At 36.6% G+C, this 18555-nt stretch overlaps 2 protein-coding genes across 4 annotated transcripts in view; both read left to right on the top strand.

The window, feature by feature from the left end:
• The first annotated feature begins 8434 nt into the window (after positions 1–8434).
• LOC136415861 (cytochrome P450 4C1-like) lies at positions 8435–12461 on the top strand. Its single transcript, XM_066400719.1, has 12 exons — positions 8435–8509; positions 8561–8724; positions 8779–8888; positions 8940–9033; positions 9094–9279; positions 9417–9486; positions 9538–9664; positions 9817–9969; positions 10152–10220; positions 10939–11107; positions 11470–11649; positions 11714–12461. Exons 1-12 carry the CDS (start codon positions 8502–8504, stop codon positions 11878–11880), a joined length of 1497 nt encoding a protein of 498 aa, XP_066256816.1. The 5' UTR covers positions 8435–8501; the 3' UTR covers positions 11881–12461.
• A 1128-nt stretch (positions 12462–13589) lies between these two features.
• Cad89D (cadherin-89D) overlaps positions 13590–18555 on the top strand; it is a 32412-nt gene continuing 27446 nt past the window's right edge. For all 3 annotated transcript variants that reach the window (XM_066400893.1, XM_066400894.1, XM_066400892.1), the window contains exon 1: positions 13590–13745. The gene's annotated coding sequence lies outside the window, so the exon portion shown is untranslated. The remainder of the gene's footprint in view (positions 13746–18555) is intronic.

Below are 18555 nucleotides of genomic sequence, written 5' to 3'. Positions count from 1 at the left end.
ACTGAAACGCTTCGCTAAAGATCGCTACTCCAGATGAACTCCCGTTTGCACATACGCTAACTTCGACAGTGGCGGTCCGTGGAACCGATTTCCCTAAAAAAGGCCCTTAACACGATGTATGTTATGATTAAATAAATGCGTGTTGCCGGGGGTTACCTATGCATATGCTCACTAAAGGGATTAGCTGTGACATAATTTTAATAGATCAACGGGAGGGAGTCGGGGCTACGTAATCCAGCTCTTAGCACAGAAGTGGAGCCGCAGTAGGTTCTTTGTGGGGTAATATCCGCCGAATATTATTTGCCTTGTATCCCTAATTGAGCTCTCAGCATGGAGGCCTGGAAACCTAAATGAGGGCACGGTTGTGCCGCTAAAGACGAGTATTTTGCCTTTTCGATGTTTGAAAACTTCGGAGGTACTTTAAAATCGAAACTGGGAGGATTTGCATTGAACACACCACCGGAACGTGGCGAAGCCTTTTTGTGCCACCAAAATCTGCTTGCACCCTCCACCTAGTCTCGTTCAGATACTCAGCACTCACACCACACTCACACCTGTTCGAAGTTCCCTAAAACCGTCCTGAGAATCTACTTCGCTCGTATGTGCTGATATTCCTGCCCCCTTAGTAAAAGGTTGGATATGCTAATTACAACCCATTGAGGCGGCATTTTGCATATTCCATTAAATAACTGAGCTGAGGCCCGATGATCGACTGAGGAGTTCGGAGAGGGGAGATTCAAAAGCGGACAAATTTAGTCTGGACAAATATAAATGTAGGACAATTAGTGGCAAGCCCGCAATAGAAGAGAGAGGAGCGGTGGCGAAGCCGCTGATGATGGAACTGATGACTAAGAGCTGTCCGATAGTCCTGACACAATGGCGAATCTTAACATTTACCTGCAGCGCTGCCTATGAATAATCCCACCTCTGCCTATTCTCCTCGACAATAAAACCTATTTAATCCAGGTTTTTAGTTTCTAAGTGACTGCCAGAAAAGTTATGGAAGCTTCGAAATTAATTTCAGCCTGAAATTTCACTATCAAAGTGGTGATTTTTCAGAAGTTCAGCTTACCGTGAAAACCTTAAACCTTGCAGGCTGTCTCAAGGAGTGTGGTCACATATTCTAAATTGCAGAAACGGCAGTACTTTGATCTGGTAAAATGACGATCTAAGATTCTAGTTTAATTAAACGCTACATCAAGAGATAATCGCTGCAGTTCTGTGAACGCGCTCAATGCTACTTCTGCCAGTTTGGAGCTTAAACAGGCATGCGGTACTTGAATTTCGATGGGAAAGAAAACCACATAAAAAAGTCAGACCTTCTACCGGTGTTTTGGATGAATCCTGTTGCGTCTAGCTTCCTGGTGACATCTTTGTTAATGTTAAACATCAAGAACTGTATGGACACGATCATTAACACCAATTAAAAATGCTTTCATTGTGGTTTGCGTCGAGTTTTGATTAACTACGGATATGCATGTAAGCTGTCTTTAATGAAGAAATTAAAGTGCTTGAAAACTACATACTGTCAGCTATTATTTTGACTGTCTACGTAGATTGAAGTAAAAACAATATGCATACAACCACATACCATGTGAGCCATAGAGAAAACAATGTGAAGGAAACTGAAATTCCTGTGGAGATATTTTCCTCCTCTTGGAAGAAATAGGGGAAATTGCGGCGAAATTTTTCTAAAAAGAACATAATAAAAACAATTTAATGACTATTCATAGGAAAAATCTATATATTTCCCGCTTCGCTAGAATCCCCAGTTTCCTCTGAGTACCACGTTTTAAGTAGGTTACCGCATATAACCAGATATGTATACGGTTCCATTACCAATATTAACGTACATTTAAATACCCTAATTTAAACAGTTAGTATGTCAGGGTTAATCAAATGCACTATATATATTTGTATTATAATTACATAACGAAGTGATCGCTGTCTCGTGGTTCGCCCATAAGTTTAGGCGAATAGTTTGGACATAGTTGCGCTTCTTGCGCTGCAATTTAGACCAAAACGTAATATTATTACTGAAAGTTTTTTACTATGTTGTCTAGGATTTTTGTATGAATGCCAGCCCGGATGGATCTTAATTAAGGAATTGTTGGAGTTTGTCTTCCTCAATCGATCGAAAAATGGCCCCCGCGCTACTATTCTACGAATTTATTATACATATGCAGGATTAGATTGGTTTACAAGTGTGGACACCACTTCGATGTTCGCTTCTACATCGTGAAGAGTCCAGAAGGAAGAGAGAAGAGAAATGTTCCCGGTTCCGAGACATCTTAAGTACTAACCCTAGGTGTAATTAAACAGTGGCGTACCTTGACCAGAGAGCAGTCGTCGGCGTGCCAAATGGCTAGACACGCATCAAAATGTTACCAAACGTTCTTTGCCGGAACCGTCGGTGAACTTGATTAGACCTTCTTCCTAGTTCCGACAAAGGTTTCTACTCAATATCCTATAACTTTTTAGTGTTTTGTTTTTTGTTGTGTATCGTTTCAAAAAATAAAAGAGAGCTCAAAATGCTGTAAAAAGGGTTTACTTGTTTCATTTCTCTAAAATGAGTGATTTTCGAAAAAATCTACTTTAAAGATTGCCTTGTACGGTGTTAATGCTATGTTATTACGTTAAATTATTTTCAATGTTTTAACAAAGCGTACTATGAAAACAAACACACTTCGAATTAATTACTGTTTAGTCAATAGCCGATTAAGTAATATGTATTATTAGATTTTGTAATACAATTTTAATTTTGATAACAAAGTTTCAAAGTGTTGTCAATCCTCTACAATGCACAAATTAAGTCTTCTCAAAAAATTACAACGAATTCTTTAAAATATGCCATAGTTTTGTTTAATTTCTTCACACTTGTCAATAATTCTCCGCCTCAATTCGTGAGGATTGCGTACTGGCGTACAGTGTACCAGCGATAGATATCCTCAAAAGAAAAAATCAGTAAGATTTAAATCAGGTGATTTGGGGGCCCACTCTATAAACCCACCCTTTCCTCTTCATCTTTCAGGAAATGTTTCATTCAAAAATCTTCTTACAGCTACGCCATAATGTGGAGATCCATCTTATAATAACCACATTGAGTTTCTAACTTGAAGGAGTACATTTACATTTTAACAATAGATTTTTTCGAAAGTGGCTTGTTTTAGAGAGGTGAAGCAAGTAAACCTTTTTTAGGTAATTTTGAGTGCTTTTTTATTTTTTGAAACAGTACAAAACTCAAAGCAAAAAACTAAAAAATTATAGGTTATTAAGTAAATGACAAGGATGAGTTCGATCCCATGACATTAAGGGATAAATGTCTACTTTTGACTAATAATACAAAAGACCATAAGTAATAATTGTACCAAAATTTAAATCAATCCGATAACCAACAAAAAAATTATTTCAAAAAAATAATTTTTAAAACTTAACGCCTTGTACATAGGTCCATTATTTTTGAGTTTGCGAAAAGGTACTATAGGAACTTGTCATACTCATTTTTAATGTAGAATCACCTCAAGTGTTGGTTGCCTCATTTCCGGACACCCTGTGTTCAGTTTTGCGACTTTTCAGATCACGTCTCGTCCTGATCAGAAAGCAAGGACGTTTTCCCCGATTTCCTTCCATCATCAGGAAAATAAATGTTTAGAAATTATATACAAAGTGATGAAAGCGATTTGAACAACAGACCCTACATTACATTATATCGAGTACAATACTAGTTAAGTGCAATTAAGTGTAAAAAACATTTTAAAAATAGTTCTTAGAACTTGCAATTAAAAGCAGGCCACAAGCTAAACTTTACTTTTTTGTTTACTGGAAATAGTTAAAATCCTTATTTTTACTACAGCGCAACCGAGAGATACGCGATTCTGGTTTATAAAGGTTTATAAAAAAAAATACACTTTTGTTAATGGTATGAAGTTCTACAAATATTTCACCTTCGGAAAGTTTTAAACTAAAGCAGCTCCCGGAAAACCTCATTCCCAAGTTGAAAAATGTAATTTACCCAAATGATCTGGTTGAAGCAGTTTTCGGGTTTCTCGCTAGCTCAGCCAGTTAAAACTTTTATTTTAGTCGCGTTAATGGTCTCGAAAAACTCTAACCTTTTTAATGAAAAAGCCATTTATAGTAAGAAAATTGTCAGTACCAGTTTTGAATTTCTTTGATAAATTATAAACAAAAGGTGAGAAAATCGATAATCGTATTACACAGCCTTTGAAGGTCAAAATACTCAATTAACTGAATTTTCAAACTTAATTTATGAAGTTTATTAATAAAATATGGAATCTAAAGATTTTAAATCTCACGAAAGAATAGGGAGTGTGAGGCGTACACGTCTTGGATATGGCGCAATTGCTTTAAATTTTCGCTTTATGACAGAGGTGCACTAGGAAAAAACTTGAAGAAGCAAGTTACAACCGAAATTACGTATAAAGCAGTAAATATAACACATGGACAATTAAACGAAGTTTGACTTTGAACCTAATTAAAATTATATCACCTAATAAGTCAATCTAAAGGACTTGAATCAGGAGGTTCAGCAGTTCAAAACTTGAGAGCTAAGTGAGAAATTAATGTTTTCAGCAGAGGATACAGGGAACTCTTCTGAACAAAGGTAAATGTATCTTGAATGTATAGGAGGAAATAAATCATTTGTCGACCCAGATATTTGGGCTGAAGAAGAAGAAACATATCTTGAAGGTTCTACTGAAAATAAGTCAAAACGAACACTTTAAAGGGGCGCTTAGCCTGCAAATTACTAAATTGTTATGTTAGTGATTGGTTAACAGCTTTATTGCCAAAAAGAGAGATTTACATCTTGTCGACGAAGATAATCATTAAAATTAGTCAAATTAAGTTGAACAACAGGAGGTCATAATACGACCATAAATAGCGATACGGCCATAAAAAAGTGCCTATCAGTCCCCTTCCTGACAGAATAAAATTCAGACCCCTTAAACCTAAAGCCATAGCCGACAAGTCAAGGTCCAAGACTTCTTAACTTATCAAAGTACGTCGAAACCCCCACAGCAACGCCGAGTTACGAAAATTCAATTTAATTATCCCTGAAGTATTCTTGTATCGCACAATATCCCTAGAGGCCAACTCAGGTCTTGGCAGAAAATCAAACAATCCACCTCTTCTTGGAGGAGCGTACCAATCTCAGCGCTCTGCTTGGGGCCGTAAAGGCAGAAAGTGAGAGGCCAGACGAACAACCATCCAGAAATCGATTAACGGAGATGGTTGACCAAATGATTGACTTAGACCCGCGGACGTCGTCCAAACATAACGCCCAAATCACTATTTGACTTAGCGATCATGATAGTTTCAAAAAATTACACACATAGGATCAGGAAAATGGATCCAGATTTCGGGAACTGCGGAGTCGTAGACACTGCAGAGCATTGTATTTTTCAATGCCTTATTAGAGAATCGAAGAAACATCCCAATCGAATCTTTAGATCCCAACATCCCTCATCAATTGAATGCAAAACAAAGTAGGACCGCTGCCGCAATGCCATTTCTTCAAAGAAGAGGGCACTTTTAAGGCACGCATGGAGCGTGCCTCAAAAGAAGGTCAGCACCCCCGGTCCTAATGAAAGAAAGGAATATGCCACACAATAGGGGTGCAAAACCTCGACATCCTTAAGAAAAGAAGAAGTATGAGATGAAGAAGAAAAAGAATGATTACAACAAATAAACTTGACCAGAATAGAGCATCGGCCAAATTTGTAAGTTTCCTCGATATACTGACGCGTTATCCTCCAGGGACAGTTGTGATCGGTGCAGGATGCGGGAATGGTAACCCGAGGTTTTTGTGGGTAGGCGTCCCGGAAAATCCCACACTATTCGGTTACCATGAGATCAGACCGAGTGTCTTTAGAAGATTTTTCTCGAGGCAAAAAAAAAACGTATAAAGTCGGTTAAAACAGACCAGAAACGTCGAATCTTAAGGCAAAGAAGCCAAATTTTTAATTATTAAATGAAAATACGTTCCATGAGAAGAGGACCATTAGCAATATAAAAATACTTTTAAACAAGCCGCTAAATTCATAAAATCGTGTATTATGATGTTAATCCTGTGTATTTATACGTCTTCGAATGCGTCAATTAGATGATGATGGTGAGTCTTAATTAATTCATGTCAAAATGTAAGAACGCTATTTACGAAATTTTATAAAACATCAATGCCGCCTAATTTTCAATTTTCGAAACCAATGCCAAATAGTTAGCTTACTACAGTGTCCCAAATATGAATGCATAAACCACTGCTTGCTAAAATGCACACAATGCCTTCATTTCAAAGCAAGCCACCTTAAATGATTATTAATGTGTGAATTAATGTGTGAAAATTTACGATTTTGAAAAAAATACGTCAATTTAGATATCAGGGGGGACATTTAAATTAAAATTTTAAATCGCTTTAAGTCACACGCCTTTGCGTCCAGCCACCCCATCATAAGAATTTTAAATGGCGCTACCTCTCAAGTGATACCTCCTATTAAAGGGCATAAATTCTCTGTTCATAGACACCAAAAAAACTAAAATCGAACGAGTAGTTTTCGATGTAAACAATAAATAAATTATAAATTAGAATTGAAAAATTATTAAAAACAGTGAAATATTTATTGATTTTCGAATGTGTTTGCGAGTAACCGAAAGGTAAGTACCAAAGCGGGTTCGTACGCATTCCGTCGTCGTTTAATTAGTGTATAAAAATAGTCTACACTTTAGAAAAAAAAATTGAAATAATATTTATTTACGGAGCTGAAGGTTGTTGCGCTCGTAGAACTACAAGAGTTTTCAATGAGCCGCATCCAGACAACAACATTAAATACAAATACATCTCAGAACTAGTTCACAACTTTCAAGAAACTGGCTCAACATGTAATAACAAGACTTCAGAGCCAAGAATTTTAAATGAAAATTCTCGAATTGAAGTTCTTGGCCATTTCGCTACAGATCCGCACTTATTTATTGAAATCATCAGTTGACCAATATTTAGACTGGACAAGGTTTTAAAAACAAATAATTTTTTCTCTTATAAAATCCAAGTTTTACAAGAACTTAGCGAAGATGACTACGACAGATGAATTTAATTCTGCAAACAAATTGTACAAACGACAGAGTAAAATGAAAGTTTAATTTTCAACAAGATGGTGCACCTCCTCATTATGCTTTATCTGTGGGACAATGGTTAGATCAGCGATATCCAAGAAAATGAATTGGAAGGAGGGGTGTTGGAAGGTCCCCCGACTTGACCCCACTGGACTTTTTTCTCTTGGATCATTTTAAAACGATAATTTATAGAACTCAACCGAATGATATTCAGGACCTTAAAGATCGAATATCTTATGAATGCAGGGGCATTAGTGCAGAAACTTTAACAAAAGTGATATAGTGGTGGTCATTTTGAAGATCTAATTTAATGATGTAACATGTCAAAGTTTGATAATAAATTGATTGTTTCCAATGTAACGTAGGTTTTTTCTCCGTTGTCTAGGGGTTTATGAATTGGAGCTTCGGCAATTGGGTTTTAGGGATAGTTAGGGACCTTTCAATGATAGCCACGTTAACTTAACGATACGAATATATTAGATAAAACTCAGTAAAAAACCGCGGGCACGACCGTTGAGTCTTCAGTCCACCAGGAAGCCAGGAAAAAAAGAGAGCGAGCCGCTTTCTTCCTAGCCTTAAGTATTAACATCCATGGTCGTAAACCATGGGCGTACCATGTCTAGACAATACTTAAAGGCATCGGGACAGCCTTCCGCATGGAGCCGCTGCGTCCACATCTGGCACCCAGCCCTTGGCGAAGACCTCGCCAAAGGAAATCAGCATTGTACGTCTCATGCCAATAGAGCGTCGTGGAAAAAACCCAGGGTACCGGGTAACACCAACGATGGGCGTACCTTAAGGGTAAATCGCCGTCGTGCCCCATTCCATAATCCTAACTTACAGAATAATATTTACAAGCTACGTACAACTAAGCGGCCTCACAAGCGGTTCCCACAGTAATAAACGAAAACAACTCGTTGGATTTTAGTTTTTTGGTGTCTCTGAACAGAAAATTTAATGCCCTTTAATAGAAGGTATCACTTGACAGGTAGTACCATTTAAAATTCTTATGATGGGGTGGCTACACGCGAAGGGGTGTGACATAAAGCTATTTTTTATAATGTCCTCCCTGGTATCTACATTAACGTGTTTTTTTCAAAACCATTTCATAATCATTTAAGGTGGCTCGTCTTAAAATGAAGATATTGCACAATTTTTGTGATCAGGTTGTATTGCAATCTAATATACCTAAATTGGAAAACAATTAACTCACATGAACAAGGAGTTTTTTCATTAGCTTACATATCAATCGTCATAGCTGTTTATTTAGGACACCCTTAATCGTCGTTATAAAAGTATTCCTATGTGAGCACGAGAGAGGTTACATGACCAGTAAAGTTTGACTTAGGCAGACGAAGTGTGTTAATTTCTGAAAAATGCTTGAGTAAGTTTGTGATAAAAATAATAAGGTTAAAATTAACAAATATATCTTTAGTCACATATATCTGTTGTGTGCATTCGGTTTTTTTGTGCTTGTGATATGGGCAATTGGACTCCAATGGAAACGCCGATCTCTGTATGTAGCAGCAGCGAAGATGAAGGGACCCTCAGCTCTACCTTTTATAGGAAATGCCATGTTATTTATGTGTAAAAATGAAAGTAATTTTCCATACTAATAGCAAAGACTTGCTGATCTGAAATAAAACTATTTAGAAATCCTTATGAAAATTTATACCTTGATCAAGATGTACACTCCGGGACCTATAAGATTCTGGCTAGGGCCACTGCTCTTAATCGTCGTCACCGAACCAAAGCATCTGGAGGTAATTTGGTGCAATGAAACTATGATTATTTGATCAATTTGTGCTTTTTAGAAAATTATGCATTCTTCGAAGTTTTCCAATAAATTCTCCGGCATTTACAGATTTCCTAAAATATTTCTTGGAGAGGGCTTAATTAGTGGGAATGGTAAATTCACTTTAACTGCCGATAATTTTTTGTCCTAATGAGTTAATCTTTCTAAATCAGGCCCCCATATGAAACCAGATCGAAAAGTTATTTTAAAAATGTTCGATTTGAACTTCGTGGCCGGTACCATGGACGTACTGCACAAGCATGTGGAGTTGTGCTTGAACAACATAGAGAAAAAAGTTGATGCTGGTACTTTCGACATATACCCTCTCATACATTTCTGTTTAGTCGATTACATCAAAGGTTAGTTGAATGCACTGAATTATTTTCCTTATTAACTTCATTAGATCTTCCTGCAAGAAATTGCTACACTTAATAATTTCTGATGAATGAAAGGTCTTTAATTCAACTTCTGAAATTGAAATTCCTTCCTGTTTCAGAGGTGGTCCTTGGCTGCAGTGAAAGAACCCAATTAAGTGGAATGCTAGAGTTTGATGAGTTGATGTCGGAGTAAGTGATACTAATTTTTTTAAGGATGTTTTCTGAAGATTCATATTACAGTGGTTACGAACTGGCTTTCACACGAATGGCCAAGCCGTGGCAACACATTGACTTTCTATTTAATCTTACTCCCTTAGGACGGAAGCAGGAATATATCAGAAAAATTTTGAGGGACAAGGGGCAAAAAGTAAGTTTGAATGTTTGGATTTAAACGCGCGAGAATGTCAATATAAAAACGATGCGACGGGATTTGCTGAACGTGTTTAGCTACAAATCAAAGAACTTTTCCTTGAGAAAACTAAAAGTGATTCCCAAACGATGTTTTATTTTGTTAAACAGATGATGGAGGTAGCTTTCAAAAAAGGAAACTTGAACAATTGCTCCAATGACTTTCATGCAGTAATCGATTCAATGGCGCAGTTCTCCGAAGAACATCCAAATTTCTTTACAGAAGAGCGATTTGTCGACCATATCTTAACGCTCTATGCAGCCGTAAGTATGATAGATTCATATCCTCCTCTTCTTTCCTCAAAACTAGGGGATGTTTGAATTCTCTTCTCGACGTGAATATTTCATGGAAATAGAGTTTGAAGCTGCTGTTGACTTCAATATCTCATGAAAACTGGTGTTTGCACATTGATTTTATACATAAATCGATTTTTTTTCCATTTCAGGCCGAAGATACAATCAGTGGCGCAGCGGGATTTTTCGCTATTTGTATGGGAATGTATCCAGAATATCAGGTATTCTGCAAAAATGTCTCCTTTTTTAATTTTTGGGAATAACATCGGACCCACCTGCAGCGGTTGTTGTATTCTCAGTTGAAACTAACCAAGACTAACTCTCACCTTTTACACAAGACTCGGACGAACATGCTTGTTGACATTTTGGTGACAGATATGTCACCACTTTCGGAATAGTTCAAACAAATTGCCCAAATTTATCACACGGGGCGACATTTTTTGTCGAGCAGGCTTTGGAAAAACAATAACGCTTCGGTTGTCAGCATCGATGACGCTTGTGAGTTTCCTTGCGTGTCGCTCGCGAAAAATACAAATTTTTGAGTGAAAATTAAGAAAAACTTTAGGAAAAATTTGCATAGAGCTGAAGGTGAACATCTCAGAAATGTAATCATTGTTTCTGAGAGATTGTGTCCGGTTGACAACAGGTAAAAATAGCACTTGTAAAATTCGATTTGGTTTAACAATACCGGGAATATCTTGGCGTTTCCGTTCGGGTTTCCGAAGACGCACGATGACCGAGCAGCAAATTTTTATAAAGCAGAAATTTAAATAAAATGTTCAGTTTCGATGTAAAAAAACCAGCGGCGGACGTCTGATCGGGGAGTGCAGCACTGTGTCTAGCGCTACCAAATATCAATTTTTAATTGATAATTTAAAAAGAAATTAAAAAAAAAACTTGAAAAATTCAATTCTTAGAAAACTTCATCCCACTTTATAGGAAAGAGCCGCTGAAGAAATTAGGGAAATTTTTGGTGATTCGCCAAGGCCAATTACTGCTGAGGATTGCACAAAATCAAAATTTCTGACGATGTGCATTAAAGAAATTCTAAGGCTTTATCCGATTGGACCTATTCTAGCCAGGGAATGTACTGAAGATTTCCAATTAGGTGAGCTTAATGGTTGAAAAGTAATTACTTTATTAGAACTCGTTATGTACAAATTAATAATGCGTTGTTAACATCACTAATATACGAGCCCTGTTAGGACAATCTATAATCACATAAACGCTTGTATTATTATTGTTTGAACATTAGCAAATAAGCACCAAGAGGTTTTTTGATACCTCAATAAATATTGTGTTTATAATATTTATTTTTAAAAAAACCGGATATTTTCCCATTTCCTGGGCATGTATGGAAATTATGTTTGACAAAATTAATCAGAACCTTCACGATAAACTTATCAGCGCAAAAATAATTTGGTATTTAAACAATTAAAGCATTATTTTATAATCAAATTAATGGCATAGACGAATGGATAATTCCCAAAGGAGCTGCAGTAGTAATTCCCGCTTTTAACATCCAAAGAGATCCTCGCTTTTGGGAAAAGCCCAACAGCTTCTATCCTGAACATTTCCTTCCGGAAGCTGAAGCAAAGAGGCCTTATTACGCCTACGTTCCTTTCAGTGTTGGTTCTCGAGGATGTGTGGGTAAAAATTTTAATTTTCATTTACATTCCATGTCCTATATTATGCATTTATAAATGATTTACAGGAAAAATCATGGCGAAATACGTGTTAAAAGTAATAGCCTGTTACATGCTACAGAGGTTCAAGTTTGAGGCAGATGGAACATCTGAAACCTTGAAAATTAGGATGGACATTTCAGTCAGGCCTATAAACGGTTGGCAAGTCAGAGTCAAGAAAAGAGTTTGGAAATAATTATGCTTACACTAATTAAGAGAATGATGGTTGTCCTGTTATAGTTCATTGATTTACAATCCAAAACCAAACGTTGTGAAGCTTACGTAAAGGTTATAGGCTTTAAGAAATAATTTAATGAAACGGTCAGTAATTTTGTTAATTTAATGTTGCTTCGGTTTTGTTTCTACATAGATTCTTTAATATTTAAAGATGAACAGGCACTAGAATTAAGTTCTATGCACACCATGTACTGACTATACCGATGAATGATTGTACCAATATGTACTGGATACGCACGACATGTATAAAATAACTATGCATTTTTATACCAAATTTTAATTTCATTTAATTATATTTGATTAATTTTAATTTATTTCAATATTTTATTTCAATTTTAATAGATAAATGTGCCAGTATTACCTGTATGGTTACAAATAGTTATAGTGGTTTGGTTTTTATCAATGAAATAAATAGGAATTAAGCTTTTAAGTGCATACCTAAATATTTGTTGTTTTCCTTTTATAGTCATTGTCCAATTTGAGTTATCAACATAAATTATACCAGGTGTTTAAAAACAATTTTTGCACATAACTGCCTTAAAGCTTCGTAAGACCGTAAAGTCTTAGGAAGACACTACTGGACATAATTTCTTATATTCAAATGTCTTTTATTATTGCACTGAATAATCCTTAGAAGTTTGATCCTCTCCTATGAAGTTCTGAATCCCTCTGTATATACATTAATACCTAAATAAACTTAGTATACCGCAAAAAAATTGATTATGGAAAACAGGACGGAAAATCGAGCAGCATCACCGCGTATATAGTCTAGGTTTTCTAAGTTGTTGACAAAATTTCTTAATGAGACACTTAATAATGTCAAATATGTGTTATATAAGTAATTCTGTATCGAGCACATTTATTGGAAATTTTCAATTCCATTTAGCAACAATTCTTAATAAGCTTTAGAAGCTAAATATGGTTCGGTAAAGTGGCAATAAAGCTGTAAATTAACAGTATTAACATTCGTCAGACAGCCAATAATTGAGGATTTTTTTTAGGCAACAGTGGTTGCAAGAGTTCAGATCGATGGTCTAAAAATGGCCTAATGAATCTTTTTTTAAACAAAAATAAATGATTGAAAGCGACCATTAAATTTATTCTGCATATTCGTTTGTTCGTGTGGCTTTGCCCTCGATAAACCACTTTTATTCCCAACCATCTCTAATTAACTCTAAAAGTTCTTAGATCGTTTACAAGACAAACAACCTTATTTCTACTCTTAATTGGACGTTCTCATTGATCCATATACATTGCAAAAGTTCCAAAATGTGATGCAAATACCTGAAGCCTTCATCGATAACTAGATCGATCAATTAGGTCAGCATTGACTCTTCGGCATTGGAGAAGTCAAAAATTTTCCAGAAAAACAATCCCGTTGCCTTCGCTATTCTCAGCAAGGAAAACTTGGACAAGACAAGTCGTTGTTTTTTATTCACTTAACGGCTCATTAACTAATACTTGTAGTGGAAACGCGAGTACGAAATAGTACTACTATATCCACTCTTCCTTCCTTCTTGCCGATGCGAACCCACTGCGTTCTTGCATTTCTTCGGCAGAGTGGTTCTTCGGCCGGACTGCTGAATGCACGCGTTATAACGGTTCCCACCTCGATCTCGCTTAAATCGTTTTGAACTTCGTTGGAAATTTGTTTGGTTGTTTATATCGGAATAATTTGAAGTAAAAAGGGACTGAAAGCTCATTTGGACTTGGTATCATCAGTGGAAAGTTGCAGAAGTTTTGCTGCGCATTTGCTGGAAGTGGGAAAAGTTTTGTGCCAGTATCTTCTCCAGTACGGTATTGACGATGTCTTCTTAAATGAAGGTATTTTGTTTAGTTTCATTTACAAACTGTAAAATTTTATTCATATTTATTAAAACGACTAGGGTCGTATAAGATAAGAGGTACCAATTAAGAACCAGAGGAGCAAAGATCGGTAAAATCCGAACGCTGTAGACCGTCATAACGGCTCTATTAACGTGAAAAATTCACGGGAGCCGTTGAATTCCAGAATTGTAGAATCGAGTCATGCTGAGGGCAGGTGTGAAACCTACTCTCAGTACCACCTTGAGTCTTGATCGAAGTATGCAGTATACTTTGACCCTAACATTGGTCTATTTTAATGTTAAACAAAATCCATGAGAAATTTCAGAATTGAGAGAGAGTAATTTGATTTCAGTATTCTCATTTTTCTCGTCAAAAAGTTCTTGGTACGACTTTAGAAGAAAATTATAGATTTTCTACTAATTCTTGGAGATTTGATGATTTTCGATTAAGCCTTTATGAAAAATATTTTGCTGCTTTGCATCGACCGCAGTGAGTTCTTAATCAGAGACTTCTTAATTGAGAAAATAAGCTGCGCTTCCTCTCATTTTTTGATTAAACATTTTTTATTGGGAATTTTCTTTATTTTTAATTAATCGCAATATGTTCAGGAAGACGTTTCCTCTCATTCTTTAATTTGTTGCAAATATTTATGATTTAATTTTTATTATGAAGAAATTGCCGTCCTACGAGGTCCCTTGTTTCACTTGACCTTCTCGTAAAGCTTTCTTTTTCATTTTTTATGCATCACAATTTAATATCTCCTTTACGCTTATGTTTTTTCCAATGTAAGTGTTAATTTAGATTTTTTGCTAAATACCAAAACCTTCAGGAAAAGATCTTATTTAATTCGGCCTCTTTACCCTTACTTCCTAACACATCCCCTACGAAGCTTACGAAGAGACTCTTCAAGTTGAGATTTTCCTCCTCATCGTTTCTATTCAGATTGTTTGGTCCAATTATTGACTTTTTTTATTTCTGTGTTGGCATTATTTATTCAATTTATGAACATATTTTGGCAATTTTAAAGCGCCCATGCCTGATTTAACATCAAAGCAGAAACCAACAATAATTTTTGCTACTTTTTCCGATAGAAAAATCGATTTAAGTGCGGCACCAAAGAGGTTTTTACATAACGTGGTGTGGATTAACGCAGTTTAGATTCACGTCGGTTTGGTTTTCTTTCACTAGTATCCCATTTTGCGGTTACATCACTTAAATAAAAAGACTACACAGTGCTGTTGAAATTAACAAGCCCTGAAAAAGCATTTTTTCCTGCGCAACATTGGCAAAAGCTGAAGATTTGTTTGATATTAGAAACGTATGAATTTATTTCCTTGAGGTATTAAAGTTTTGCACCAGTGGTACCCGCAAACAAGAGTGTAATTATTTTTTAAATAAACCTAACGACATTAACCTTATTTTCATGAAGAATGGCAATTAAACACCCATCCAATTAAGAGAAAAAAATCTGGCGAACTCAACAATATATCTTCGCACGATACAGTGGCGTCTGAATAAGTAAAGGAAATTGTATTTAATTCCTGGGTCAAAGTATATTTAACAGCCTCGAAGCCGAAAACCTATTGTGTGCAACCTAGAAATTCGTCGTCTTGTGCAACCGACTTTAAAGAAAAATAAATTAGAAGGTTTTTGCAATATGTCTAAATTAGTTGCAACTTGACTGCCGAAGTCCCTGGTATACTTTTTTTCAATGAATCTACCCCGACCTCCAATTTTCCTTTTCAGATTTAAATGTGAGTTTTCCACAATATTTTTGTTATCGCTGACATGTGTAGCGAATTTCTGCCAGGGCCCCGCATTTACGTTCCGCCAGAAATATGTGCGAATTTATATGAAGATATAGCTGACGTATGGATCATAAAAGAAAGTGGTGGCACGGAAAGGCATGAAGACTATTTATCATATACAGTATACAACTTGCAAATAAACGAGATCTTACTCAAATGAGCTTATAGGTATGAATGTACGCAGATAGCGTTACAAATTTCTCATGGGGCATTATCTCGACTCCTCGAAATCTACACAATGAGACGTCGGAGTCGACACATCTGTTTGAGGCCGATGATTTCCATTTTATTCAAATTTAATAAAAATTCTAGTAATACTGGCTGTTACCACTAATACGACAATTTCTGCTTAAGAATAATCGCGTATGCATGCAAATGAATATAATTAAATATCAATAATTACAGTCAGGGTCGGCTTGAGCAGGTCCGACGAAATTTTTAATCACCGCCAGGAAACCCACAAACCGGACCAGGAAAGGCCGCTGCCCTTCCTGGTGTACCGCCCCGGACTATCGCCCAATCTCGCCCCCCGTTATTTCTTTCGACTCCCCAAATTGAATTTGTGTTATGTTAATTAGCCATTTTTTTTATTGCTGGTTTAATTAGGTTTTTAAAACACAGTTAGTTCCTCTGAAGGTTCAGTAATATCTTGGGTCAATCCCATATCAATCAATACTATCTTTAGTACCGTTAGTCAAATTACTGTGCTTTTCTCTATTATAATGTTGTTAACAGTAACTTTATCTCAATTTTAAGTTCAGATTGTCATTCGAGATTACCCGTTCTCTATACTCCATATGGCTGGTTTCTACAAAAGCACACTTAACTCCTCATTTTTTCTTCTCATTTATGTATTTCGCATGTCTTCTTTTTGCCATTGTCCAATGGGGTCACATTCATGACATAAAATGTGCCTCACTTGATGTTTCTTCTGCGGGTCAAATTAGTGCACAGAAGGTCGAAATCTATCACATCACATCGCCGTAGTCACGCAAATACACATAATTCCTCAGAATCGCCTTCGATCTTATTCTTGCATCGCTGATTTGTAGATGCATTGATGTCTCATTCTTGAAAATAAATCACTATAGAATTCTGCGTTTAATCGATTATTGATTTATTTAACTGGTCCGGTGAGCTATTTTCGTTCAATTTTCTGCACACTTGTGTGTCGCTGCATGAGATTTTCAAATTTCTTTTTCAAACTCTTTTAAATCGCTAAAAAATCTTTTCTAGTGCTATTGACAATTTTCAGCGACCCATTCTCCACGGAAGTACGTGCCAAAAGCAGTGAGGCAACATATGGTAAGATTCCCCTTGCGCTTTACTGGTCGTTGTCCATGTTCTTCGCGAATTTGTCCATCTGCCTGAGTGACGTATTAATTAGGTCTTCGTCTATCTTTTTTGCCCTTTATGATAATTGACGTTCACGCAGAGCGTGCTCCATGACATCTGCACCCTCAAGACCCAGCCGGCATTCGGATTCCTCAGACGGATCTCTGGCGCACAGCCGGTCCTGTGCAAGTGCGTCAACAGCAGTCCGTGTCCTGTGTAAACCGCTATGGCAATTGTTACTTGATGTCTCCTGAAGAAAATGAGTGACCGTCTTTGATGGTCTAATCAGGAACCTCAAGGGAGTGCCACACCATTAGATCATCACAGTCCTCCTGGAACCTTATCTCGTTCCATCGTCCAAGCTCGGCGTTTGCCAAGTAGTGATGTGTGCTCAATGCTGGTTCAGGTCCTAAGGAAACGGAACCCGTCCTTTTTCTCTTGCGAGGGTGTCGGCGACTATTAGCCATAGGCAGCACCTATGAGCATGAGTCGTGAATGGCATGATATCTATATCAGTATCACTCCAATTATGCTCATCCAAAGCAATCAGAGACAGTTCCACGCAGGGACTAACGTAATCTCAGGCCTGTACATGGGAAATATATATTTCCTTGTGGGAAATATCCTTATAAGGGAAGCTCATAGTGACTCTTGTTCAGCAAATCGGGAACATATAATTTTTTTATTGATTTTCCTGGTGGAAATTTTATGTATATAATTTATTTATCTTTCAAGGCAATTGCTCCTGGCGTTCCCGAGATATCGGCGTTTTATTGCCTTGAAAGATATGTCAAATTGTTCGTCTTGATGTGCCCTATAACGCCACATAAACCGCTTTGCTCCATTTATTTCGGTTTCTAAGATACGGGGTCAGTTTAATACGTATTGATTTTCACTTTCGAAATTGGAACGTCGATATCTCGGGAACGCGAGGAGCAATTGCCTTGAAAGATATCTCAAATTGTTTGTCTTGATGCGCTTAATAACACCACATAAACTGCTCGGCTCCATCTATTCTGTCAGCGATATACGGGGCCCCTTTAATACGTATGTGTAAGCTAAAAGCTTTCAACGAATGCACTCCGAGCTCGCAAGCCTTTTAGCTCTGAGCTAACACTTTTCAGCGGATTTATTGAAAATCTCTTTTAGATGTTAATACCGTCATTATCAGTCATAATATACAGTTGTAGATGCAGTAATTAGCTGCTGCCTAATGAAATGCTTGTAGCAATAAATTAAAGGAAAGTACTCTTTTATGCACAAAATCGCTGAGTAAACCGACTTAACGTTCATAAAAGTGTCAACAGAAGAAACATGTACCAGGAAACGTAACGAGATATTGAGCGATAGGAAGCAGCTTATCTATATTATCTAAAAATACCACAAGTTCCACATTCAGTTGAACCAAATGCAACTGTCGAAGAAAAAATGTAAATCTTAATAGCCTTTCTAGTGTTATACAACGCACAGCCATTAATATATTGCAGATTTGTACCAATTGTAACAACTGGGAACTGCCATTATTATGAAAAGAATTTTAATCAGTCTCTATGTGGTGTCATTAAAGTGTAAAACTTTTTTCCTGTCGATTTAAATAATTACAAGGAACTATGGAAACAAACATGATTTAATATTCAAGCAAGCAATGACTGCAATTACGCTTT

The sequence above is a fragment of the Euwallacea similis genome, chromosome 21 (genome assembly GCF_039881205.1).
Source record: "Euwallacea similis isolate ESF13 chromosome 21, ESF131.1, whole genome shotgun sequence".
NCBI classification, from domain to species: Eukaryota; Metazoa; Arthropoda; class Insecta; order Coleoptera; family Curculionidae; genus Euwallacea; species Euwallacea similis.
Note: the sequence above shows the minus strand (reverse complement) of the source record. Positions and strands in the feature narration are given on the sequence as shown.